Source organism: Miscanthus floridulus, chromosome 2 (genome assembly GCF_019320115.1).
Source record: "Miscanthus floridulus cultivar M001 chromosome 2, ASM1932011v1, whole genome shotgun sequence".
In the NCBI taxonomy this organism is placed as follows: Eukaryota; Viridiplantae; Streptophyta; class Magnoliopsida; order Poales; family Poaceae; genus Miscanthus; species Miscanthus floridulus.
In genome coordinates, this window is record NC_089581.1 from 121,517,819 (window position 1) to 121,544,853 (window position 27,035).

Genomic DNA, 27,035 nt, shown 5'->3' on the forward strand with positions numbered 1-27,035 from the left:
ATTCGAATCTAAATCTGATTTAATTCAATTTATATAAGCTTTTATATAGTTAAAATAAATGAAGCCTATAGTTTTCTTTTCCGTGCATAAAGCAGATCTATCGGTAGATGTATCCTTTTCATCGAAGCTTCGATTAGCGTGTTTTTTGCGTCTGTGTGTTCATAGCGAGACGTAGATTCATTTTACAATATTTTCATCTTGATTTTATGTTTGGTGTACTATTCTAATTTAGATCTATTATTTGCTTCATGTATGATTGTATAGATGTTTGTGTGGTGCTTTATGATTACGTCCAGTTGGTTAGATATGTGTGGTGATCAAGAAAGAAGAAGTATGTTGAAGATTAAAGATTACCGAAGGATCGGTGTTTAAGGCAAGTATAGCATGTGATCTTCCTTGTTGTCCTATACACCTTTAATCATTTAATTCATACTGCATATATCTACCTTGCCTGCCACTAAGGATTTCTAGTACTTTGTTACCCTGTACCTTGATACCTTTGGGTTATTGCATTGGGTAGTATGATGCTAGTGCTCAACTACAACCATGATCCTGTAACTTGACTAATGTAATATGCAATAAACATTAAAAGATGCTTTTTAGCAACATGGGATAAGGGGGCTAGAGCATTGGATTGTTTTATGGTGCTCTAGATTTCTCTCCCTAAGGACTTATCTATAAGTGATCATTCGAGACTTACAGTACAGCTGTGAGGGCTATATGACTCTAGCTTTAGCTCAGTATGAGGACCTTTTCTAGCTTGTTAGTGGTTACCTTTATTGGCATAAGAATGGCTTGTCGAATCGGGTATAGTGCGGCCTCTGTCCCCTTGTGTATAGGCTGCGTGTCATTGTGCCATCAGGAAGGGGGGCTCTATATCTATTTGCTGAGTGAATCTAATGGCCCTAACTTGTTAGGCGAACCTTTGAAAGGCTTCATAGTGAACTCTGCTGACCTTCCTTAGAAGTGGGTCAAGAGATTAGCTACGTCGGGCGAAAGGGTAAATCACGACTCACAGTGAAAGTGTACAACCTCTACAGAGTGTAAAACTAGTATATAAGCCATGCTCATGGTCACGAGCGGCCTTGGAACTTTTACGGAATAGATGATCACTAATGGTTAATGATGATGAACACGGATGATACTGATGATGAATATGCTCACTAATGATCACTATTTATGCTATCCATTATTCATGTTTACCTGATCATGTGTTTATGGGCTTGTGATAAACTTGTTAATACTCCTATGCTAAAATTGTGACAATTAAAAGCTAATCGCAGTTGAGCTAGTGTTAGCCTTTTGAGCCACATGAACCCCATGTTATATTTATTGAGTACGACATGTACTTACGCTTGCTTTACTTTTTAAATCTTTGGAAAAATCACAGATGGGTACTAGATTGCTAGAGTTTAGAGGAATTAGGCTTGTGATCAACCAGTCAGTTGTCCCTGTGGATTTAGAGTCTTCACCCGAAGATTGGAGTTGTCTTTCCGCTATTTGCTATCTAAGGTTATAATTTTTATACTAATACGCTATGTATTTAAGCATTGTCTTTTGATATTATCCTTATTTGTAGCTATATGTGAGATTTGACTTTCTGGGCTCACATATGGTGTGTATCTGGTTTTGTTCTTAAAACCGGGTGCTACATATGATCACTTAGAGTTGAGGATCACTTGTGGAACCACCTTCTTGTATGGTTGATACCATATGTAGAGATGTGATATCACATGTATGATTGATTTGTCATTAAAAACCATTTCATGAATATTTGCTATCTTCATGAGTAGCACTTGTAGGATATCACTTGTAAGTTGATCTAGACACTACTTATGAATTCTTGATGAAATACTTGAGTCTAGATACCACTTGAAACAAACAAACTAGATGTCCATTTGCATTGTTGTCTTGTTCTTGTACTCTTATCACTATCATGAGCTTCTAGCCTAAGCTTCCAAGTCTGGTTTGAACCAATGAAAAGCTTCTTCACACCTCTTATAAGGGTTATCTTGCCAATGTTGTACTTGTCACTTATTAGAAATCCAAATTAAATCAAGTACAAGACAGAGAGTTGAGTCTAGAGGTTGCGCAATGTTGTACTTGTCACTTATTATCTTGCCAATGTTGTACTTGTCACTTATTAGAAATCCAAATATTTGGCCGCTAACGTGAGTCTAGAGGTTGCGCAAATATTTATCGCCAAGACAGAGAGCGGCCAAAACGCTCTGAACCCTATGGCGCTTGGTCTAGAGGTTGAGTCCGGACTGGGTCCGAAGTGAAAAAACCCTCTCTAGATGCTTACTAGATAGCTCTGGACTAGGGTCAGCATTGGTCTGGCTGGGCACTGTGCGAGTCTAGTCCAGAGGTTTGCAGGGAGTCGTTAGCAAGCCAACGGTCGAGTGGACACATGGCGCAACGAGATTCAAAGCTACTGAGTGTCGGACCCACGGAGCATGGTCCGGAGGCCCTAATTTCTGGGTCCGAAGCTTAGTCCGACGGCCCTTCGTGGGTATAACGGCTAGTGGAGCCTTGGGGGCCCTATAAATAGATGTTGGCCGGCTTGGGCTCGCTCTCTTAGACATTTTGATCATTAATACACCGTTGTGAGCTGAAGCAAACTTCTCCCACTCATCTCCTTACTTGATTGTGCATCCAAAGTAAGATTGAGTGATTCCAAATGCATTTGCTTGAGTGATTGCATCTAGTGGCACTTGGAAATCGTTGTTGCTGCGATTTTCTTATTACTCTTGGCGGTTGCCGCCACCTAGACGGCTTGGAGCAGCGGAGGAGTCTTGGCACGAGTTGGTGATTGTTTGTGGCCACTCTCGGTGTGATTGCGAGGGGTTCTTGGGCTTATTCCCCGGTGGAGCGCCAAAAACCACCCTAGTAAATGGCTCGCAACGTTGAGCGTCCTCATTTGTGTTGGTTGTTACGGCGCCCAAGTGTTGGGCTAGGCGTGGGTGCCTATTAGCGCATGAACTACCAACTGAATCGGCTGTCACAGCGGGGACTAGCTTGCCGGCAAGCAAGTGAACCTCGGGATAAATCATTGTGTCAATTGGTATTCATTTGATTGATGCTTGCCCGACTCGGTATATCGATTTCTATCTCAAGTACATTACTTTCATTGATATACTTGTGTTGTAGTTGTTAATCTTCTTGTGTAGCTAGTGGACTAGAGAAGTTATTAGTTGAGTAACTAGTTTTTAGTTGTAATAAACTTGCTAGCTAGCTCACTAGATAGTTTAGTAGTGACATAGCTCATTGATTGCCATAGAGATCATAGCACACTAGTATATTTGTAGGTGGCTTGCATTTTTAGTAGAGCTAGAGCAAAATGCAATTATCACTATTTAATTGTCTAACCATTTGTTCTAGTGCCTTGTAGAATTTTTAATTAACCTATTCACCCCCTATAGTCATTTAGGACCTTTCACCCATGGATCCTGGATGCCATCCTCACATCCCTTAGATGTAACTGATGTTGAACCAATGCATTAGATTGCTTAAAATTGTGTGTCTTCGCCATTATAGAATCAATCAGGCGACTAGAGAGGGCGAATGTGAGCCGATAAAATTTTATTGCAAAAACTTAGCATATATCCTAATTCCTATCCAACACTCATCTCTTCTAATCATCAAGGCTACACGAGCCAACTTGTGATAGGTTGACCTAGGAACGGTTAGGTCTTTCTTAAAAATTCATGGAAGAAAACAATCAAGATCCAAGTCTATAAAAGCTAACCACAAATACTATAAACAACAGTAAAATAAAATGAAATAAGGCTACAAAATAACTGAAGTGGACTATAAACAAGCTACAGAAAAGAAACCGGACACACTACTACTAGCTAAAGTACTGGTACTATAGAGCAATTACTCGACATTCAGACAAGCAAACTACTGCAACAAAGATAAAACAAAGCTAAGAAAAATACTAAATAGAGGAGCAATATAGAAGAAAAGAATAACTAAGGAAAAGAGACAGCTTAATGAGTAAACTAATCCCCTGCAACTGGAAGCAATGATCAGAACGCTATTGCAAAGAAGAGAAGACTTGTCACAAAGTCACTCCTGCACCACTAGCTGCATTAAGACATTATTTCTCTGCACATCCTATTTAATGTGAGATGCAATCTTTTTTATCATAAATGAATCTTACATATGAATCCTATTTTACTCTTAGTATGAATGCAAATTTCTCCTTCTTGTCATTGATGTTGAGTAGAATTTCTCCAACTCCCACATCTATGTGAGCATTCGTGGTAACAAATAACAATAGTCTTTCAAGTATGAGAAGGGTCTTTATGTCGACCTCCATGACGAGCGCTAGGAAGTCTACCGGACGAAGAAGTTTAGGGCCGATTTGGATGGCACTATTTTCAAAGACTATACTACCATAAAATTATGATTTTACAAATAAAAAATACACAAAACTGTGAAAAGAGGTCAAGAGTCTAAATTACTACCATCAAGTATCGCTTATGTCTAGATAACCTCTAAACTAATGTTTGGTTCCGTTTAATCCCTTTAACTATTTCAGTCAGTTCAATTTACTCATTAACAAGATTTGTCTTTTTCATTTCTCTACATACAAGTTGAATTTTACTTAAAAATGTGTGAGGCGACTGTGGACAACATATAGTATTTTAAAAATATATTATGAATTTTATATCATCATGTTTAATACTTTTTTGTTTTTCTAGCGTTAATTTATTATTATAAATCCTAACCTACCAAAATAATGATATAAATTATGACATATTTTTTAAACACAAATTATGGTGCTAGATATCCCCTCAAAGTTTAAAATCAAAATTCAGCTTGAACATGGAGAAACAAAATAGACAAATTTTGTCTAGGTGTAAATTGAATCCACTGAAATAATTGAGGAGAGTAAACCAAACCAAGCCAAACAATAGTACAAGGATTATCTGTAGATAGGCTATACTTGAGGGTTGTCTTTTGGAGTTTTCCTAAATCAAACTCTATGTTTTTAGCAAAACCAAGGTTTTAGACACTACAACATTTGTTACTCCCTCCGTCCCAAACTGCATGTCTCGCACTTGAAGGAGTTGAACAATCTTAAATTTGACTAGATTCACATAAAATGGTTGTATCTCTAATCAGGATTAGTATGAAGACATATGTTCCTATTAATCTAATTATAATTATTTGATATTATAAATCTCAGTATTTTTTATATAAATTTAGTCAAACTTAAGATTTTTTGACTCCTCAAATTGTGAAATGTGCACTTATTTTGGAACGAGGGAGTATATGCCAACAACAGTAGCTTTTGAAGTAGTTTGCATTCAAACCGGCCCTTACTAATTTCGACTAACTGCAAAGGCCCTGCTCGTTTGTCTTAAAATTCGGCTGGTTCAATTTTTTTTAGTTGGAACTCTCACAACAATTCAGTCGGAACAATGTTTTGGCTTGTTTTTTTAGCTAAATTCAGTCAAGCGAACGGGGCCAAAATTTTATGGGCTGTTGGCTGCTTGACTTTATTAAACCAAAAAAAAATTGAAAGTAGCACCCACGTCAGAGGCTGTGACGGATAGGTCCCACCTCGAAGCAGACCTGTGGACCGCATCCACATGGCGGCCGCCCAACCCTCCAAACCCAGCCCCCTTCCATTTTCCACTGGCCGGCCATCCGCACCCCCGCCACCGCAGATCCCCAATTCGTTTCCTCCCACCGAGCCAAGCGGCGACGACGGCGGTCGCGGCGCCCCTTCCCTCCCTCCGTACCGCCGCTGCCGGTGAGTTCCGACGCTGATACCTCTCCCTTTCCTGTGATTCGAGCGCTTCCCCTTACAGACGTCGCGCCCCTGCTCCGCTTTGCTTCAGACGAGCAGATTGGGCCGAGCACCTCTCCGGCCAGCAGCGACACCGTCGCCGGTGCCAGGTCCGGGGCCGCCGCGCCGTGGGGCTCGCTGAAACGGGTACACGTTCTGCCTCCGTTCACCCGTTTCTCGCTCCTTGTTGCTTGAGCCGGTAACAAAATTAACGGTTCAGTTTAGGCGCGGTGGATGTGCGAGCTTGCTAACCTGGAAGCAAACGTTATGAATTATATGATCGCCCTTGTGTACTTCCCTTCTTAATTGACTTCCATGCGTGCATGCCTCGTCTAATTCTAGTGTGCCAAATGTGATTCGTCTGTTCCATCTGGTGACTTGCTGAACGGAATCTGATTGTGGACCGCTGGATATATTTTTTTCCCCAATTGAACTGTATCAAGATTGATCTGTTGATAAGAAGACCTAGAAAAATTTAGGTGCACATGCTGCAACCATCAGGTGTTGTTAGCTACCTGCGCATTAGACGGAGGTTACAGAGCTAGAATGTGATTTACACATGAGCATGGATGGCATCCAGCAAGCCTTTTTTGCATAAGATGTCCTTTGGTGCTAATTTTTCATATGTACTCCCTCCATTCCAAATTATAAGACGTTTTGGCTTTTCTAGAACATAGCTTTTGCTATGCACTAAGTCTAGATACACCGTAAAAGCAATGTATCTAGAAAAGTCAAAGCGTCTTATAATTTGGAATAGGCGAAGTAGTGATTAATAAAATTAGCTAACACATAGTGGAAAAGGGGGTCAAATTGCTATTGCTAATCTAGTACAGAAACCGGGAAAAACTATGCCCAGCATACATTATTACCCTGTTCAACCTCAACCGCTCTTCTAAGTAGTGTCCATAAGCTGTGTTTCTTTTTTTCTGAGAGGAGTGGTTGAATGCCCACATGTATTATGACCTACTTCATGTTGAGTTCTCCTAGAATGTTTATGACCTATGATTGTCAGCATGGAGTTCAATAGTTCTCCTAGAATGTTTATGACCTATGATTGTCAGCATGGAGTTCAAAAGGTTGTTTGGTTAATCAGATATATGCACTGATTTCTTTTCTAGCTGTGATTAGGCTACAACAACTTTTCAGTTTCAAATTAGAGTTTGTATTATTTTCACTGAACATCATATGTTTCCCCATGCCCGTGCAATAATCAGTTATACTGTACCAAGGAACATCTGAATGTAACCAAGTGTCTGAAAACCGTAACAGTTTAGCCAAGTAACTAAGCCTTGTCTGGCTAACACGACTGCCAAAACTTTTCACAATGCAGCCTTTCTCAGCTCAATATCTGGGTGTGGTTTCACATTATCCAAGCCTGGATATAAAAATTGGTTCTGTATCCTACTTATGTGTCTTTCTATTTCTTATTTATCAGTAATCAAAGAAGTTGGTTTCCGGTGTGAGCTTGATTGTTTTTCGCTATTACTAGGTTGCTTCAGAGAAAGAAATTCTAGGGTAGGTGGTTGTTGTTGTTGTTGTCATTTTCCTTATTGTGTGCACACTATGTTTGGTATTACCCCAATCTGCTTTGCATGCAGCAATGATCTTATTTTGTAGACAGGCTGAATATCTGCACGGACACAGTCCAAAAGCCTATATCTCCTGTATAAATCGTTTCAGGAAGCATTTTAGAGAACTGCAAACCATTGACACTTTTATCTGCTTATCAGATGAAAAGCATCCACTCTCTAATTTATTTCTCTGAAGCATTTTTACTTTCAAGTGTGTCGCTGCATACTTCAGTTTGTAATTTGAGTTGTGTTTTTTTTGGAGAAAAACATGAAACACCACATTACCACACTCCAGACTTTAAAAAAAGCTCAATTTTGTATATAGCTTCATAAGTTGTTTGTATTTGTTATGAGATCAACCACTTAAAAGCACTTGCTAATAGTTCAATCAATGCATATGCTATAGCAATAGTGGATTGTTGAATGATGTATGATAGGCTTGTTAGAAGAATTTCCTAAAGTATATCTTGTTATTTAAGAACGCTTAGTTGGATAGAAATCTTTTCGTTCACAAAATGGATGTACCTTTGTTATACAGGTCAAATTTTGTTGACCTGTTGGAAATGTTGTTTTGTAATTATAGTACTCAATTTAAAACCAACAGAAATGAAGGTTTAAAACAAAGTTCAGTATTATACCTGATAAAGGTGTATGTCATTGGCATGCACAGTTTCCCTAGAGAACTTCTTGGGTCTCTGTTCGTTTTGGGCTGCCTTTGAATGATTTTGGTGTAGCTATACAGTCTGGCCATATGTGAATTATGCACTAGTTAGGTGAGTTTAAGTCAACTGCACAATCTTTGTTTTACTCCTAAAAGTCGAAGCTAACCAAGAGGCTAAGACTTCATTAACTATTTTCTTCTTGTATGTGGTTTGAATGCTTTCCACTTGCTTATGTTCAGTTTTCTTTAAATGACATGAGAAAAAATGTGGCCCCATATCTTAGCCTGTTGTCTTATTCTTATATAGTTTGAGTATTACCATTACATTGTTCATTAAGTTAATATGTCTGCAAAGAGCACAATGTTTCTTTTGTACTATGTTTGGTTCAGTATCCTGCAATGTTTTTGAGGCGCCGCGGCGAGGCGCGGCACCCGACCCGCTTCACAACGCCTAGGCGTTTGTGGCGGACGCCCCGGCGACGCCATACACACATTGTAAGGCGTTGTAAGCTAGAATTTTATATACTAGTGCAGCACATACATACCTCGTTTGTTGCCAATTCTTGAGCCCATGTTCCTTTCTTTCCTTTCCAAAAGCTCTTCTCCCATGTAGCATCCATCCCTCTTGAAGGAAATTGCATGACAATTACAGAATTCAGCAATCAAATTGGTTATCAATTGCTGAGAATTAAATAGGAAACAATACACAAGAGGCAAGATAACAAATTAGCAAGCATTAGTGGAATTAAATAGGAGATGCAGAGCGGACGACAGAGCGGAGATACACAAGAGTAGCGGAGATGCAATACACAAGAGTATACAATATTCAGACTACCTGGGCCAAGCGGAGATGCAGAGCGGACGGCAGAGCAGAGCACGAGTAGGCAGAGCGGATGGCCAAGCAGAGCGGATGGCAGATGCAGAGCAGAGCACGAGGAGGCAGAGCGGAGATGTAGGCCGGCTCCGCGGCAGGGGCGGCCGGCCGGTGGACACGAGTAGAGTAGCAGCCCAGCGGAGGTCGAGGTCCGTCCGCCGCCTTCTCTCTTCCTCTCCCCTCGCTTGCAGCAGCGATGTGCGATGATGCTGGAGCGGCTCCACGGCAGGGGCGAACGGCCAAGCGGAGATGTAGGCCGGCTCCGCGGCAGGGGCGGCCGGCCGGTGGACACGAGCAGAGTAGCAGCCCAGCGGAGGTCGATGTCCGTCTGCCGCCTTCTCTCTTCCTCTCCCCTCGCCCGTACTCGCGGTGAATGACTCGCGCGGTCGATTTCCCACGCGAAGAGGCTACCTGGGCGCACGCGCGGTCGATTTCCCGCGCCTCTTACTTTTCCCGCGGGCGCGCGGTCGATTTCCTGCGGGGCCGCGCTCCTTTTGGCGCCCTTCCCCTACGACCGGCATCTGGCGTCCGCGGCGCGGTTGTAGGCGTCCGCCCGACGCCATTCGCGCCTAGGCGACGCCTAATCCTATGAGGCGGACGCCATACACGCTGAGGTCGTGGCGACCCCGACGCCCAGGCCCTCGACCACGCCTTGTCGCCTAGGCGACGACTAGGCGACGCCTCAAAAACATTGGTATCCTGTGCAGTCATGCTTCAATTTTTGTAAAACTTAGTGTTGAGCAGCAAAACTTGGCTATCTTTAGTTCCTTCGCTTGCTCCAGCAGTTGCTTATCTAGCCTAGCCAAGCGATGTGTTGGTTAGATCTGAAGAGATTTGCTTTGAGTAATTGTTTCAGTTATCTATTCTATGATTTCAAAACAAAAGACGCAAACAACTAGTGCCCCTAACATGTTTGCATCAGCCTCTCCTCATGTGGGCTAGTTGTTCCCTGCCTAGCAACACAAAGTGTGCAGTAGATTCACATGACCCTTATGATTGTCACTCTATGCTGATCTGTGACTAGTTAGATGTTTGGTATTGATATCTCCTAAAAAATATGTTTCTGTTATGTGTTTTTGCTTTCCTATGCCTGTATATTTGTGATCTCTGAATAGTTATTTCTTTCTCTTGGCCTTTTTGAATGAGGGTGGTTTAGAGTAAAAGCGCTAGTTAGCTGTGTGCATTCTTGTATTTGTATGACACTTTGTCGTTTGCCTACTTCTTTTTCTGAAGAATGCTAATATTTCAAATGATCCCATTGCTACACACTCCCTTTGGTAATAGTATACACTTACACAGTGATCTTATTTGATCTTCCACCAACTTACATGCATCTTTCTAAGTTCTTATAGCTTTCTGTCTCCCCTCTTTCTAAAATGCCAACATCAGCTATACATTGTATTTTTTCTTATTATTGCCGTTGTTCTCTGTGGAAGCTCTGATACATGGTTCACTTGTTGTTTCAGGTCTACCCCCAAGTGAAATATTTACACAAGTGAAATCAGGGTCTTCAAGATAGCTTACTGAGATGTGGGGTTTTGCATCAAACGCTTGGTCATCTGGGCTGGGGAAGAGGAGTCCCCCAAATTGCACTTCTTCGAGTGCTGCTTGTTCTGATGACGAAGCATCCTCTTGCACAAGCAGGGAAGAAGGCCTGGAATGCCCAATATGTTGGGAGTCTTTCAACATAGTGGAGAATGTGCCTTATGTGCTATGGTGCGGCCACACCATGTGCAAGAACTGCATCCTAGGACTTCAATGGGCTGTCATCAAAGTTCCAACTGTGCCGATCCAGCTACCATTCTTCATTTGCTGTCCCTGGTGCAACCTCCTGTCACTTCGCATACTTTACAAAGGGAACCTCACATTCCCACGAAAGAACTATTTCCTCCTTTGGATGGTTGAGGGGATGAATGGCGAGCGGGCCAGGTCACGCCCAGCTATTCATAGTGAGCAACAGACTCCATGGCTCTCAAGCAGCAGTAGAGCAAATGGAAATGCAGGCTATTCAAATCCCACTAGACGCCACCTTCCGCCACCGGTTGACACGTCGCCCACCAATGCCAATCATGCCAACCATGGGGTCCCTCTGCTGAACGCAGAGAGGGTACAAGCTTCGCTGCGCAAGTCCTTGTTGTTCCTGGTTCACTTGACTGCCAAGTTTCCCCTGGTGTTCATCTTCCTCCTCATAGTGCTCTATGCTATCCCTGCCAGCGCAGCAGTCTTGTTATTGTATGCCCTTATCACTGTGTTGTTTGCACTTCCCTCGTTCCTGATACTGTATTTTGCGTACCCGAGCCTGGACTGGCTTGTTAGAGAAATCTTTGCCTGAGATTTCCTTGTCTGAGAAAATCTCAATGCTGTTGTTGGATCCGTGTAACTGAATTCTCCCTAGATTTTGTTGTAACTTGTAAGTGTGAATGTTATTGCAAAGTTTTGGTTTTGAACCCGCCCCCCACCCCATGAGATGTGTTTACCTCAAGTCTCCATGGAAGGGTCCTCTGTTGCATTGCAAAACATCAGTGTGCTCTGTGCCGCTGGGCTGCTGGCATATGTTTTGTTGCACAGGTGAGGTGCTCTGATCTGAGACTGAAGTTCAACAGTATATGTTGGGTATCAGTAGATTAACTCTCGCTGGAGTGCTTGAAATGGCAAGGAGTGTGGAGTATCTGAAAATATTTCCCTGGATTTAGCATGGTTTCTCCAAATATATTTGTGCCAAGCAGCCCAATCAGTTTGTTGTCCTTAAAAGCGGGTAGTGACAGCAACTTCTGAATAACATTACATTATAAAAACCGCTAAAAATGTGAACTTCATCCCTGCAAGTGCAAGGCTGCAACTGTAGACATGAACATCGCAATCACAGGACATGAGGACCGCAACGAGCAGAGTGGCTGTGCCCGTGAAAGAAAACTAGCAGCGCACACTTGCTCGCTCTGTGGCATTATTAGATGCATGGGAGCAAGCAACTTGGCAAGCCGGGGAGCCAAGTGTAGTTGATCGCTTGGCCGCCGAGGCGTGACGAATGATAGCAGCAACCAGCAAGTGAGCTACCCAACTTGGCCGGCATGAGTATCTCAGCAAATATACTCTTGTCATCTGCATCCCAGTCCACACGCGTGCCATCGGCTTGGCATCTTGCTGGTCATCCTCGGCTTGCAACTTGGTGACCTCGACGCCCATGAACAAGGACGCAAGGCTGAAATCAAAAGGCAAATGTGGATCGTGACCTCCGTCTTGGACCGTCGGATCAAGAGCCAACGTCTAGGATTTCAGTTCGAAGCAACAGAACTGGCATTAGATGAAGATCGTGGGCGTTGTTTTCTGATCCAACACCTCCCAATGGATCCAATGTGTGCTAGGAGGGCCATCCCAACACGTTGTAGTGTTGTACACTCGCTACCAGTCCCTAACGGTTCCACAATCTATAAAAGCAACAACTTGATACATGCTTGTCTCAAGGGCGAGCTTTGTTTATTTTCCAAGTGTTACTTGGACCGTCTACTCTCCAAAGATGTTGAAATTTGTTCTCCCTTTACAAGGTAGAGCACACTTCAGTCTTAGCTGGACATTTGCATATTGGTCAGCTGGTCCATAGCAAGTGGTATCCGCTCACATCTAATCGCCAAGTTGCGAGCCTTTAAATCTTTAGAGTTTTTTCTCTCTCTTTTGCTTATATTCAGAACTTTATTGAAAACAATTTTGCTATAATGTGGCCGAGCAAAAATCAGTTTCCTCCCCTACACCGATTTTTTTATCCTTTACGATTTTATCCCTTCCCCTACTCCAACATCTTCCCCAATTCCGAGAAGCTAAGAGCAACTTCAAAAGCCTCTTTTTATCATTTTGTATTGATGTAAATATAGATTTTGGTGAAAAAAGAACTCCAGCAGATTCTTTAATTAGATCTCCAAATGTTGTCGTCGTCTATTCTGGATTTATCTCTAGCCAAAGGTAGAGATCGGGAATGATTCTCTAGAGTGTGCATAAGATATAGAGAAGCTGTTTGTCGGTATATGGGCCCGGGGTACCCTCATGACCATATATTTGGCCCGTCATTAGTCTGGCGGATGGAGGACGTCGAAGGATGAAACCCACGAACACTAGACGAATCCATTAGCTTGGAGATCACGGCGCATCGAGGATATCCGGTGCCGTCGTATCGATGGTAGGATAGAATTGATCTGTTACGCCTTCCATGTAACAAACTAGCAACCCCATCGGTTAGCCGATCGCTCTCATCATTGTAACCCTACCCCCTCAGCCTATATAAAGGAGGGTAGGGACCTCGTGATCAGGATCATTTTCATTCCCTTTCATCCCATCTACTATGTAGCTAAGAGCAACAACCCCTATAACCGAGCATATGAATACAAGAAGAGCAGCACCCCCAACTAGACTAGGGTTTTATGTTACACAATGGCCTGAACCAGTATAAATCTTGTGTCTCGTGTGCTACCATCTAATTCCTCTTACGTGAAGTAGTTGCTAGGCATTGTCGGAGCTAAATCATTCGACTGTTGGCGCGTCAAGTAGGGGCATTTTGCGTACAGACTAATATTGTGTTTCAGATGGGAATCAAATTCAACTTCGGTGACCTAGAATTCATCGCCGACTAGTTCCGGGACTTGCAGCTGCAAGAACCCAAGCCACCCGTGGAGGAGGAGCGGCCTCCCTGGGTCTGTGCATTCTTTGTCAGACTAGAGGAAGGTGTAGGCGTGGGGCCATGCACTCTCGCCCGACACCTAAACCACTACGGCCACGATGTCTTCACCAAGATCGGTTGAGAACATGACCTCGACACTTCGCTTCGAATCTGGGAGAATCCAAACTGGGTCCCTAGATCAGATCTACCACCGCTACCCGGCCACATTCTTCCCAATTTCTCGACCGAACTAAGGGATGCAGCGGCAACATACTCTTGCTGGCTTTAACAAGACTTGGTGGAACCCATCGAACCTCGTACCGAGGAGAACCACGCCTACGATCTAGATTCTCTTGGACATCTGCGTGATCTCGCCACCTAGTTCGTCGGGATGATCACCCACGGTGACGAGGAGATGATCGAAGCACCAGAAGAATGGGTTGACGTCAACCCAAATGGCGAGCAACCCATCGTCGATCTCGATGACTTTGACTATGATCAGTTCCTCCTCAATTACTAGGGGTCGAATGAAGAAAAGGGAAAGGATGAGGACGTCGAGCCCTCGAAGCAACGTGAGTGCTACATGAGCATGCAAGATCCCGAGCCACCTCAGGAGGAACTCGAGAAACTTGCACTCGATTGTCCTACTCCCCTAGCGGACGATGCACCCACCCCCGATGCTTCTTATGAGACTAGCCACGAGGCCCACCTCCGACTGCTCTGTCAGAAAGATATGCTTGAGGCAAAGAACAACTGCCTTTGCCGAAAACTCGAGCAGCCTTCTGGCACACTGCGGCCTCAGGCAAGAAGCACTCACCTGATGAAAAGCCAAGACTTGGCTAATCACTCTCGGGGAACACCTAGGATACTCCAACATCCACCGAAGTTGGACGGGAAACAATCACGATGGCTCGGGCACTAACCCTAGATCATGAGACTCCTGAGGTGAGCCACGCAACAGTCACACACAATCGGTGGCATCATCCCTTGGGGGCTAAGGGTCGGTCCATGGGAAGTTCGGGCATCCACCGACCCGAACACCACCTGAGCGTGATCCATGGTCGGCTGGGAGGTGATCGGGACACACATTTGGTCATCGACACGCGACAAAGGGAGTGTTCCCCATGCGGCTCCTCCCTCTCTCCCCTCAGGGCGGCGGCGGCGGGTTCCAATAGTGGCTTCTTCCCAACACGCCTGGCACGCATGCACTCCTCCCCACGTGGCTCCTCCCTCTGTCCCCTTTGGTAGCGGCGACGAGTTCTGGTGGCGGCAGCGATGGCGAGGTAGGTGGTTCCTCCTCCTGTATATTTGAGTTAGGGTTCCAAAAAGCTTCTCCTCTCACTCTCTCCCAACTTTGGCGAGCTTCTCCTCTCTTTCTCTCTCTCCCAACTTCAACGACCTTAGAAAAAGGAGGGGCCTCGAGGTGGTAGGTTGGCTAGGCGATGGGGACAGCGGCTAGGAGGTTCGGGGCCCTGGCGATGGTGGAGGCAGCGGGTCTAGGTCGGGGTAGGGGAGTCACGACCGTTCACCGGAGTTGGAGAAGAAAGAGGCATCGGGAGGGGGAGGTAAAGAGGGTCGCTGCCTCAGTAGGGTGGTGGGTGGCGGTGGAGGCAAGAGCTGGTCAGTGGACGCCATGGCGAGAAGTGGAAGATGAACAGTGCATCACCAGAAAAGAAACAAAATTTTCAAGCACCTAGAATATAGCATCTGCCCTATTTTAGTAGTTGTTTATATTCACATGTGGGGTGGGCAATGGTGTTTTTTCTATGTTGGTTGTATGTTTTTTGTGTGTTGGTTTGATCAGTTCACTTTTCTATGGTGAGATCTGTACCAACAAGATGTGCCCCTTCTCCCTCTGAGCTAACAAGACAAAGAGGGATTCAGCCAACATGTGGTGTAGGTGTTGTGCCCTAGATGCATGGGACGCACTTGAAAATTATCTTGTCTACACAACCAAATCTCTACCTGAGCAACTAGGCTACATAGAGTAACCAAATCTCCACTTGAGCAACTAGGCTACATAGAGTCTGGTGGTTGTGATGCATTTAGGGGTGGTTGTGGATGGAACCCTAAGCCAGACAACTTTCACCAGGTAAGAAATCTGACCTCAAGCAACCAAAATCTATTGCCCGAGAATACTATGTCTAGCAGGAAAGTTTGCGCGATGTCAAACTAAACAAGTCCTTACACCAGAAACGACATTTGTATCTATTGAATGTTCACATTGGATGCGTGTGAGGCACCACATATAACGCAAAACACGAGAAATTAATAGCTTTTACATATAGCCAATTTTTTATGTTCGACGGTTTGCAGCTTATTTACGCAAGTGATGCTTGCATCCGCCAAATGCCTACGTTGAATACATGTCAAGTGAGTGCGTGTAGCACAAAACACGAGAAATAAATATGTTTCTCGCTTCCCCACAACGTGGTTCAAACACTTAAATAGGCAAGGAGCTGCTCCATTTTTATTTTACTCAATTCATCCCAATAAAAGTGATTCTTTTGATGGGTTTCTAGTGTTTTAATGATTATTTTAGCACATTTCCCATAGACCAGACGCCCAAGATTTGGGTGACACTCAAGCGATGCTCTCGCTCCCTCGCGCCCTACTCTCCACACGCATGCAGCTCCTTCCCCACGCGGCTCCTCCCTCTCTCTCCCCTCCGGTGGCGTATGCGAGTTCCAGTGTCGGCTTTTCCCCAACATGATCGACATGCACACGCTCCTTCCCATGCGGCTCCTTCCTCTGTCCCCTTTGATGGTGGCGTCAGGTTTCGGCAGTAGTGGCGGTAGCGGCGATGAGGTAGGCGGTTCCTCCTCCTCCTGGGTCTACGAGTTAGGGTTCCAATGAGCTTCTCCTCTCTCTCCCAACTCCAGCCAGCTTCTCCTCTCTCTCTCTCTCTCTCTCAACTCTGGCGACCTTAGAAAAAGGAGGGGCCCCGGGAAGGTAGGTAGGACAGGCGGTGGGGATGGTGGCTGGGTGGTTTGGGTCCCTAGTGATGATGGAGGTGGCAGGGCCAGGTCTGGCCAGGGGTGTCATGACCGTTCGCCAGAGTTGGAGAAGAAAGCGGCGGTGGTAGGGGGAGGGAAAGACGGAGGTTGTCTTGGTGGAGCGGTGGGCGGCGGCAGAGGCGAGAGTAGACCAGTGCGGATGCCATGGAAAGAGGTGTAACATGTACAGTGCGTCGACAGAAAGAAATGAATTTTTTAGGCGCCTGGAATATAGCATCTACCCTATTTTAGTAGTTCTTCCTATTCACATTTGGGGTGGGCAATGGTGTTTTTTCTATGTTGGTTGTATGTTTTTTGTGTGTTGGTTTGATCAGTTCACTTTCCTATGGTGAGATTTGTACCAACAAGATGTGTCCCTTCTCCCTCTGAGCCAACTAGACGAAGAGGGATTCAGCCAACATGTGTAGTAGGTGTTGTGCCCTAGATGCATGGGACGCACTTGAAAATTATCTTGTCTACCTAACCAAATCTCTACTTGAGCAACTAGGCTACATAGAGTCTGGTGGTTGTGATGCATTTAGGAGTTGTTGTGAATGGAAGCCTGAGCCAGACAGCTTTCACCAGGCAACAAATCCGATCTCAGGCAGCCAAAATCTATTGCCCAAGAATACTATGTCTAGTAGGAAAGTTTGCACGATGTGAAACCAAACAAGTCTTTACACCAGAAGCGATGTTTGTGCCTGTTGAACGTTCACATTGGATGCGTGTGAGGCACCGTGTATAACGCAAAACACGAGAAATTAATAGCTTTTATATATAGCCAAATCTTTATGTTCAACGGTTGTAGCTTATTTACGTAAGCGATGGTTGCAACCGCCGAATGCATGCGTTGAATATGTGTCAAGTGAGTGCGTGTCGCCCAAAACATGAGAAATAAATGTGTTTCTCACTTCCCCACAATGTGGCCCAAATACTTAAATAGGCAATGAGTTGGTCCATTTTTCTTTTACTTGATTAATCCCTAAACAATTGATTCTTTTGATGGATTTCTAGCATTTTCATGATTATTTTAGCACATTTCCTATAGAGGAGACGCCTATGATTCGGGTGACACTTAGGCGGCGCTCTTGCTCCCTCTTCCCATGCATGCCGATGTGGACGCGCTCCTCCCCACACAGCTCCTCCCTCTATCCCCTTTGGTGGTGGAGGCGGGTTTCGACGCCAGCTATGGCAGCGAGGTGGGCGGTTCCTCCTCCTCCTCCTAGATCTATGAGTTAGGGGTCTGATGAGCTTCTCCTCTCTCTCTCTCCTAACTCTACCGAGCTTCTCCTCTCTCTCCTAACTCTAGTGACCTTAGATAAAGGAGGGGCCCTGGGGAGGTAGGTAACTAGGCGGTTCAAGGTGCTAGCGGCGGTGGAGGCCACGGGGTCAAGTTAGGATGGCGGAGTCACGGTCATTCGCTAGAGTTGGAGAAGAAAGCGGCGGTGGGAGGGGGAATAGAAAGACGGAGGCCACCTCGACGAGGCGACAGGTGGCAGTAGGGGCTTATCTTCTTCCCACTACACGCTCTCTCTCCTCCCCTAGTAAGATCCTTCCCTCAGCCATGCCCCACTGCCTCCCTATGCCCTCACCTACGCCGGCTTGGGGTTTAGGTGGTTCTACCTCAGGTGGTGGCTAAAAGACCTAGTTTGGTTTTGGATAATTGATGAAATCTAGGGACTAATCCTTGTATTAAGTATGTAGACATGAAAGGATGGTCCCATGCCAAGTGGTGGAGCAAGAGGATGATCATGATGGATGGTGATGACCAAAAGATGATCAAGTGCTCAACTTGGATAAGAAGAAAGAGAAAAACAAAACCCTATAAAGATCAAGGCAAAGGTATTAGTTAGGGTTTTGGTTTTTGTGATCAAGACACTATAGAGAGTGTGCTCACATTTAGGATCGATAGCCGTACTATAAAGAGGGGAAATCTTTGGCTAAATGGTTTATCGAGTGCCACTAGGTGACATGATTCTTGCATATGCATTTAGGAACCTAGTGTGCTAACTTTGACCCTTGAAAAATGCTTTGAAAAATGCTAACACATGAGCACATGAGTTGTACACACTGTGGTTAGTAACTTGAAAGCAAGGGCGAAGTGGTTGTAGACTTAGATAAAGAAAAGGAGGAGTTGGTGTAGGACCGGACACAGCTATCAGGGTGGACCTATGCATCTAGTCAACTAAGGCAAAAGTGGTGGTGTTGGCCAAGAGAGCCGAGGAGGGACTGAACGCTACGAGCTAACTCTAGGGCAGAGTCTAGTTAGTGGTTCTGGTGAGGGCAGTGCTCGGCTTTGTAATCGAACGCAGGCGGCAGCGTGTGACCGGACACGTAGGGCTTTGTGTCAGGCCTGCACTGACGTACGCTGATGTTGGCTCGGTGAGTGAGGCTGTGAGGACCGAACACCATGGCACGTCAGGTCACCTTCAATCGGGCATGTTTGGTCTTGTTTTTTGTGCTCTGGATCATCTTTGGAAATGATCAGACCTGGAGTGGTGCTGTGTCAGGTGAGTTGGAGCAGCGCATCCAGTCGTTGTTTGACTTGAGCGCTGATCGTTTTTCGACCGTTGGTGATCGACAAATGAAATTTAAGAGGGCGACACCTAGAGGCCATCCCGTGACTAGACACTGAGGCTGACACATCTGGTCATCCTAGGCAGCATGTTCGATCAGTATGCAGAGCCTTCTCCTATGACCCTAACGGCTCTATTCGTTTGAGGAGCTCTATAAATAGTGTTTAGCTGGCTTGGGGCTCACTCTCTTGGCACTTTGACATACTTGACATCCTTGTGAGCCTAAGCAAACACCTCCGACTCATCTCCATCATTGATTCATCTTCATAGTGATATTGAGAGTGATTCCAAGTGTATTTGCTTGAGTGATTGCATCTAGTGGCACTTGGAGATCATTGTGGCTGCGGATTTCTTGTTTCTTTTGGTGGTTGCCACCACCTAGATGGCTTGGAGCAGTGGAGGATCTTCAGCACATGTTGGTGATTGTTCATGGCCGGTTTCAGTGATTGTGAGGGGTCTTGTACCTTCCTTGGCGGAGAGCCAAAAGGTAACTCTAGTGGATTGCTCGTGTCATTGAGTTACCTCACTTGTAAGTAGGTTCTTTCAGTGTCCATTTGTTGGATGAGGTTCGTGCAACACCTCTTAACCGCCGAACCACCAAGTGTTGGTCAACACAACAGGGACTAGCGTGCCGGCAAGCACGTGAACCTCAAGAGAAAATTCTTGTGTCTCTTGTGTGATTGGAATTCTCCCGGTGATTGGATTGACTTCATGTTGATTGGTTCATTCCTCGACACGGTGGTATAATCACCCTACTCACTCCATTACTTTCTTGCAAACTAGTTGTAGCAAGTTCTTTAGTGTAGCTAGATTTGAGAGCTTGCTTGGTAGCTTAGTTTCATCTAGTGGAGCTCTTTGGTGTAGCCTTGTTGAGAGCTCTTAGTGAGTAGTGACATAACCTCTTGTGTGACTAGAGATCATAGCAACTAGAATTGTTGGGTAGGTGGCTTGCAACCCTTGTAGAGCTAGAGTAAGTTTGCATTTTGCCATTTAGTTTACTAACAAATTGATCTAGTGGAATTGTAGAGTTTTAAATAGGCTATTCACCCCCTCTAGCCATATTAGGACCTTTCAAGTGGTATTGGAGCCATGGTCACCGTTTGATTGAAGGCTTAACAACCTCAGTGTCAAAAGATGGCTTAAATTATGTTCAACCATGGGGGGGCAAACCTCCGTTCTTTGATGGCACATGCTATGATTATTGGAATAGAAAGATGAAGATGTATCTTGGTTCAACCAATGACCAAGTGTGGGATGTGATTGAGAGTGACAATGTGATTCTTGATCTGGACAATCTCACCAACAATGACAAGGCCAACAAGCAATGCAATACAATGGTTCTCAACACCATCTAGAATGCTATTGATTCTAAGGTGTTTGAGTAAATCAAGGATTGTGAGTGAGCTAGTGAGGTGTGGAAGAGATTGAAGGAGACCTATGAGGGCACACCAGCGGTGAAGAGTGTCAAGTTGTACATCCTCAAGGACAAGTTGACAAGCTTCAAGATGAAGGATGATGAGAGCATTCCAGAGATGTTCCATCGATTGCAGGTGTTTGTCAATGACTTGAAGGCTTTGGGTGAGAAGATCAATGATGATGATGTCTCTCATGGGTTCTTGATGTGCTTACCTGCAAGATTTGAGATGTTGAGATTGCTCATCATAAGAGAAGGATTGAAGGAGCTTACCCCTAACCAAGTACTAGGTGATATCATGACACAAGAGACATACCATGTGGAAAAGGAGAGGGTTGACAAGGATGAGAAGAAGGAAGATGAAGACAAGAAGAAGAGTGTAGCATTCAAGGCTAGCTCATCATCTAAGAACAAGGACAAGTCCAAGAAAGAATCAAGTGATGATGAAGATGCTATTGACATTGATGATGAAACTATGGCTCTCCTTGTGTGCAAGATTGGCAAATTCATGAAGAAGGGCTATGGTGCAAAAAAGAAGAGATCACAACAAGGAGTATATGAGGAGATGCTACAAGTGCAAGAGTCTGGATCATGTTGTAGCGGATTGTCCCTACAATAGTGACAATGATGAGGATGAAAAGAAGAAGCATAAGAAGGAGAAGAAGGAGAAGAAAATGACTTTCACAAAGAAGAAGGGAAGTGGCTATGTTGTCACTTGGGATAGTGATGGCACCTCTGATGATGATGATGGTTCTAGTGATGATGACAAGAAATCCATCAAGAAGGCACTAACAAGCATCGCCATCAACAACAAGCCTTCCATCTTTGACACTCCATCGACATGCCTCATGGCAAAGCCTACCAAGGTTAAATATGATATGAATGATGATGATGAATGTGAAAGTGATTATAATGATGATGAGTACATAAAGGAGGAGCTCTTGGACATGTATGAGCAAGTTCATACTTGCTTTGAGATGAAAAGAAAGAAGTGCAAAGAATTACATAAGAAGGTCAAATCTCTTGAGCAATCCTTTGATGAGCTCAGTGCCACTCATGAGAGGCTAATGGAAGTCCATGAGAAGCTTGGCAAAGCTCACTCTAAGCTTGAAAAGGCTTACTCCTATCTCCTCAATCAAGTCAAGAAGGAGGAAGCCAAGAAAGAGCAAGTGATTGTGTCATGTGTGTGGGACTAACATGTGATATTCTTGATGAATCATTTTATAAGGTCATTGTTGTTGCTCCTGCTAACTATTCTTGTAGAACTTCCACTTCTACTTCACCTTTGAGTGATGGTTTCACTTGTGATGCCTCACTAATGGTGAAAAATGAGACCCTCAAGGAGGTCAATGAGCTCACTCATGCCTAAGGCAAAGCCTATGGTGGTGAGGACCACTTGCTTATGTGTTTGGATAGCCAAAGAAGTTCTCTCTACAAAGAGAGATTGGGCTATACCCCCAATAAAGACAAGGCGGCCTTTGCTCCTCACAAGACTAGTTTTGTGAAGAACAATGGTCGATTTTGCACTAGTTGCAAGCAAGTTGGTCACAAAGAGCATGATTGCAAGAATAAGAAATCACATGCTAAAGTAGCCTCAATTAGATTTGATTCTTGTTACATGCTTGTTAAGGGTGTCAATGGTGTGAAAGCTAAGTTCATTAGTGCACCTCGTGAGAGCTCAAAGAAGAAAGCTATTTGGGTGCCCAAGACCTTAGTAACTAACCTTTAAGGACCCATACAAGTTTTGGTACCTAAAAAGAATTGATCTTCTTTTGTAGGTCAATTATAAAGCCAGAGGAAGGCATTGGGTGCTTAATAGTGGGTGCACACAACACATGACCGGTGATTAAAGAATATTCAATTAAATCAACACAAATGAGAGCAATGGGGTTGATAGTATCACATTTGGTGACAATGGCAAAGGCAAGTTCAAGGGGCTTGGTAAGATTGCAATATCCAATGACTTGAGCATTTCCAATGTGCTACTTGTAGAGAGCTTGAACTTTAACCTATTGTCAGTAGCTCAATTGTGTGATCTTGGTTTTAAGTGCATATTTGGTGTGGATGATGTAGAGATCATAAGTGTAGATGGTTCTAACTTGATATTCAAAGGATTTAGATATGAGAATCTATACTTGGTTGACTTTAATGCTAGTGAAGCTCAATTGTCAACATGTTTGCTCACTAAGTCTAGCAAGGGTTGGTTATGGCATAGAAGGCTTGGTCATGTTGGAATGAAGCAATTGTACAAGTTGATTAAGCATGACTTAGTTAGAGGCTTGAAAGATGTCACATTTGAGAATGATAAGCTTTGTAGTGCATGTGAAGCCGAAAAACAAGTTGTAACACCTCGGGTGTTTAAATACTAAAACCTGACAAGTCATCATATGCACTGCAAAGCATTTGGCATTTGGTGAAAACTTTGAGATGCATACACTAAAACAAGTTTATATTTATGTGGTATGTGTTGAATTGTATTGTTTGACTCAAGTTCACAGTTTGCTTGGATTTTTAAATTTTCGAGAAAACCCTGATTTTTAGCATTTAAATCCTACCCTGAAAACTCATTTCAAAATCTAAGCATATTTTGGGGTTGAGCCCAAAAGCAAAAGTGTAGAGCTTGCCAAGTTATACAAAGTTGGTTTTTGGAGTTTTCAAAGTTGTTATGAAAAATTTGGAGTAATTCGAAAAGGCGTAATTCGTTAAATTTTCCCTATTCGAATTCAAAAGTTCATTTCAAAATCTAGACCGAATTTGGGGGTGGTTATAAAAGCAAAGTTGTAGAACTTTTGATTTTGAACAACTTTTATTTTTGGAGATTTTTGAGTTGCTACAAAAATTTGGGAGTAATTTGAGTTTCAAACTGGATGGCAATTTTGTAAATTCGATGAACAGTGTTCACCGCTCTTGCTACATGGCCGGCGACCGTCTTCGGCGTTCCAGGCGCGCGCGTGGTGGCCTTGGCTTCACGCTGGCGCGGGAAAGACTCCGCCGTGGCTTCTCCTAGCTTCCTTGGCCGTCCTATAAAGCTCTGGAGCAGTCGCCGTTCTTCTTTTTCACTTGCTCTGTTTTCCAGTCACCGACGCCATAGCTCCGGCGAGCTCGCATCGTCTCCCCAGCGTCGTTGCCGTCTCGGTAAAGGCCGTTCTAGTTCCATCTTTTTCTTGCGCATCCACCCAGCCAACTATGGTTGACTGATTTCGCCAGGAACTCGCTGACCATGCTCTTCTTCCTCGCGGCCGGCAACATCTCCGTCGTGGCAGCGCTGTCGTGGCCAGCGCTCTACGGTGAGCCTCTGACCTTGTGAAGCCTTGTTTCAACTTCTTCATGATGCCGTGGTGCTTCGTGCCCAGTTGATTGACCATTTTGTCCACCGCAGTAGCCGGGACATCACCGTCGTCGTGGCTTGCTCCGCTGTGGTTGCTATACACGTCGACTCATCTCTCCGTTGGTCCTCCGGCTCGATCTTCGACTCTAGCGTGATCGAGGTGAGCCCCTAAGTCTTTCTAGGCCATTTGTTTAGTCGCTACCGGCCTTGTTTCACCAGCGCAGCCCAGCCGTGCCACCGTGTCTGCCATGGCCATCGGCAAGCTCGTGCACCGTTGTAAGTAGTCTCGATAGTACACTCAATCGATGCGGGGTGATGAGGGGAGTGTGTTGGTACTCTCGCTGTCGCCATTGGTCTCACCGGCGGCGAGAAATCACCGGTCAGCGCCGTCGTTGCCGTAGTTAGCGCAGGAGGAAGGGGATGACAGGTGGGGTCAAGGTGTCAGTGACTCAGTGATTTCAAAATGGATTTTTCTATTTTAAGATTTGAATGAATAGTATCTATTTTTGTTATTTTTGTATAGATTTATTTAGAGCTCCAAAAATTATGATAACTTCTCTGTGATGTATAATATTTAAGAAAAAATATGAAATGTTGTTTTTCAGTACTTTTTGAATGTGATAAAAATTGCTCAATTTATTAATAAATGGATTTCCATGATTTTTCTAGACTTATTTAATTGTCCAAAAATTATGAAATTTGTTTTATCACTTACTTATCATGTAATGAACATTTACAAAAATTTTGAGGTCAATTGGAACAAGTTGATTTATTTCATAATTCTTAATTAATTAATTAATTCATAAAAGCAAATAGTAACCTTTAGTGATTTAGGTTTTGTTTGCATTTTTGATTGAGTGATGTCCTTGGGTCATTAGTTGGTAATGATCTTTGGCAATTGATGTAAGTAGTACGAAAAAGATTTGGTTAGTTTGACTTGTAACTGTACCGCGAAGGAAAGTTGTATTCAAATTGCTAATTTTTGCACCCATTATCGAGCATCATGTTTCGTATTCAGCATCATGTTAAACATGGCATTGTTACTACGTGTAGTGAATGAAGGTGAACACATAGTAGTTAATCAAGTTGCGGAGGAGGTTAATCCATCTATTGAGGTCAGATCGAATACTTGTGAAACGTCGCAGGAATCAGACTTTTCCGTCAACGAAGGCAAGCTCCGGATGCATACAACCCTACCTTGTATTTTACAAATTGATTTCGCTTTTGCTTCTTTTTACAACATTAAGTGATTAGGAGTCAAGTACAAGCCAAATTGGTACATTACCAACCTTGTTATTTCATATTTACCATATTACTAGTTTTAAATTCGTATATGCCTAGTTTTGCTTAGCTATGCTTAGAACGATGAAAGTCGGGTGATTATCTGCCACCTACAAGTTTTAAATGGAACCTTGGTTACTTATGTTATCATGTGATATGGGAATGTGGAGTAATAAATCTAGACCGGGCGGACTCGGTGTGTGAGAGCCACAAGACATGGAGGTCTTATGAGCGGGTCCTTTCCGTCTATGTCGATTAAGGTCCGTACCGTTGTTGAATTGCATGAGGTGAGACTTTGTAGTACTAACCACATACTCCGGTAAGCCTTTACTCGGCTATTCTATTATGAGAATGGCTACTCGCGCACTAGGAGTGGAGAGATGGCAAGAGTAGCGTGTACCCACGTGGCCATGGGCTGGAATGGTGGAGTACTGTATTCTCGGGTGGCGCGAACCCGTTCTTGTTTTAGAGGATCTGAGTGCAGGTTGGTATATGTAAGTCGGGGACCTGCATATGTTGTGTGGTCTGGAATCCCTAGCTGGGTCTTAATCGGTTCGAATCGTCGTTGCTCCTCGGTTATGGAGACTCAACTCACTGTTCATCATCGTAGTATTAATAACTAGAACTTGAGGCTGGTTGAGAAAGTGTTGGATATGAAGTTTCATGATCTCCATACGGATCATGTCAGCTTTGTATATGATTTTATGAAGTTATAAATGTCAAATTAAAGAATTTTTATTAAAGAGCTTTTACGCAAAATAACTTTGATTATTGCTAAAGCCATACCTTGAATCCCTGAGACTGCATTCCTGAGTTTATCAATTTTTATTTCGGTTAAGTCTTATTGAGTACTTTTGTACTCAGGGTTTGTTGACCCTTGTTGCAGGTGAGGCTCATAAGCAGATCTGTTTTGGATCGTGCTGCATGATGGTTGTTCCTTGTGATGACGATGAGAAGTAAATGTGTGGCCCTTGGGTAGGACAGTTTCTTTGTGTGTTTTGTGTTATATTATAATGCCACTCCACTATTTCATTTTGTAATAATCATCGAACTTAGTTTGTAAGGTTTGAAACAACTGGTTTGTAAACTAAGTTATCGTAAGACTTCTGCTATTTTACTCTAGTGTATATATTTGAATAAATGATGTAATACTGCAATGACTCTGTAACATGATCCTGCTTAGAAATCATGGATGATTCGGGGTTCCCCGAGGACACCCGACAGACTTCTTATGTTACCAGGAACATATGCATAGTTGTCAAAGGTCGATGGACAATGACAAGTGCATGTGGGTCCTATAATTTAGGAGGTTCTACCATAGAATGGTATCAGAGCGATCATTGCAAGGTTTTTGTTGTATTATTTTACAAAAACTTCAAAATGATTTGGATGACTACATTTAACTTGATAATTTGGTCCAAATTGCTTCTGACTTATCTTATTTCTTCCTCACCATTCCTTATTTGATTAAAAAGGTTTTGTGTGGTGGAGTAGTAATCTTACTATGCCCTATATAAAAATAAATGTTGTTTATGTGCATTATAAACTTTGATGTTTTTATTCGTAAGAACGATTCATGCATCATGATTAATTTACTAGTTACTTCCTTCACCTCTGAGTCTGGAGTTGAGTAGTGAGTCTGGTTTGAGTAATGTAATCCCTCATAGTTGTTGTTTAGACTTTGATCAAATGATCTTATTTGGATTAAATTGGCTTCCTACAGTATGGCTCATACCAAGATGATGCCCCATAAGTCCACTGGACCCAAAGGAGTTCCTCGTCACCTACTTGCCCCTAGGAATGACGGTGCTAGCAGTAGCAGCTCTAGGCCTAATCCCCAGGTAGAGATACAGAGGATTTCTACAGAGTTAGCACAAGCTACTAGA

At 43.7% G+C, this 27,035-nt stretch overlaps 1 protein-coding gene across 2 annotated transcripts; it reads left to right on the forward strand.

The window, feature by feature from the left end:
* Positions 1-5,626: 5,626 nt before the first annotated feature.
* Positions 5,627-11,359, forward strand: LOC136528813 (uncharacterized). 2 transcript variants are annotated; one of them, XM_066521800.1, is made up of 3 exons: positions 5,627-5,767; positions 5,856-5,950; positions 10,376-11,359. In XM_066521800.1, the coding sequence occupies exon 3, from the start codon at positions 10,438-10,440 to the stop codon at positions 11,239-11,241; it is 804 nt and encodes a 267-aa protein (XP_066377897.1). In that variant the 5' UTR covers positions 5,627-5,767; positions 5,856-5,950; positions 10,376-10,437; the 3' UTR covers positions 11,242-11,359. The 2 variants fall into 2 exon arrangements, with proteins under 2 accessions (XP_066377897.1, XP_066377903.1); XM_066521806.1 differs by lacking the exon at positions 5,856-5,950.
* Positions 11,360-27,035: the final 15,676 nt, after the last annotated feature.

Excerpts from the sequence above, each read along its gene's own strand:
- LOC136528813 (XM_066521800.1), top strand. The coding sequence starts at position 10,438 with ATGTGGGGTTTTGCATCAAACGCTTGGTCATCTGGGCTGGGGAAGAGG.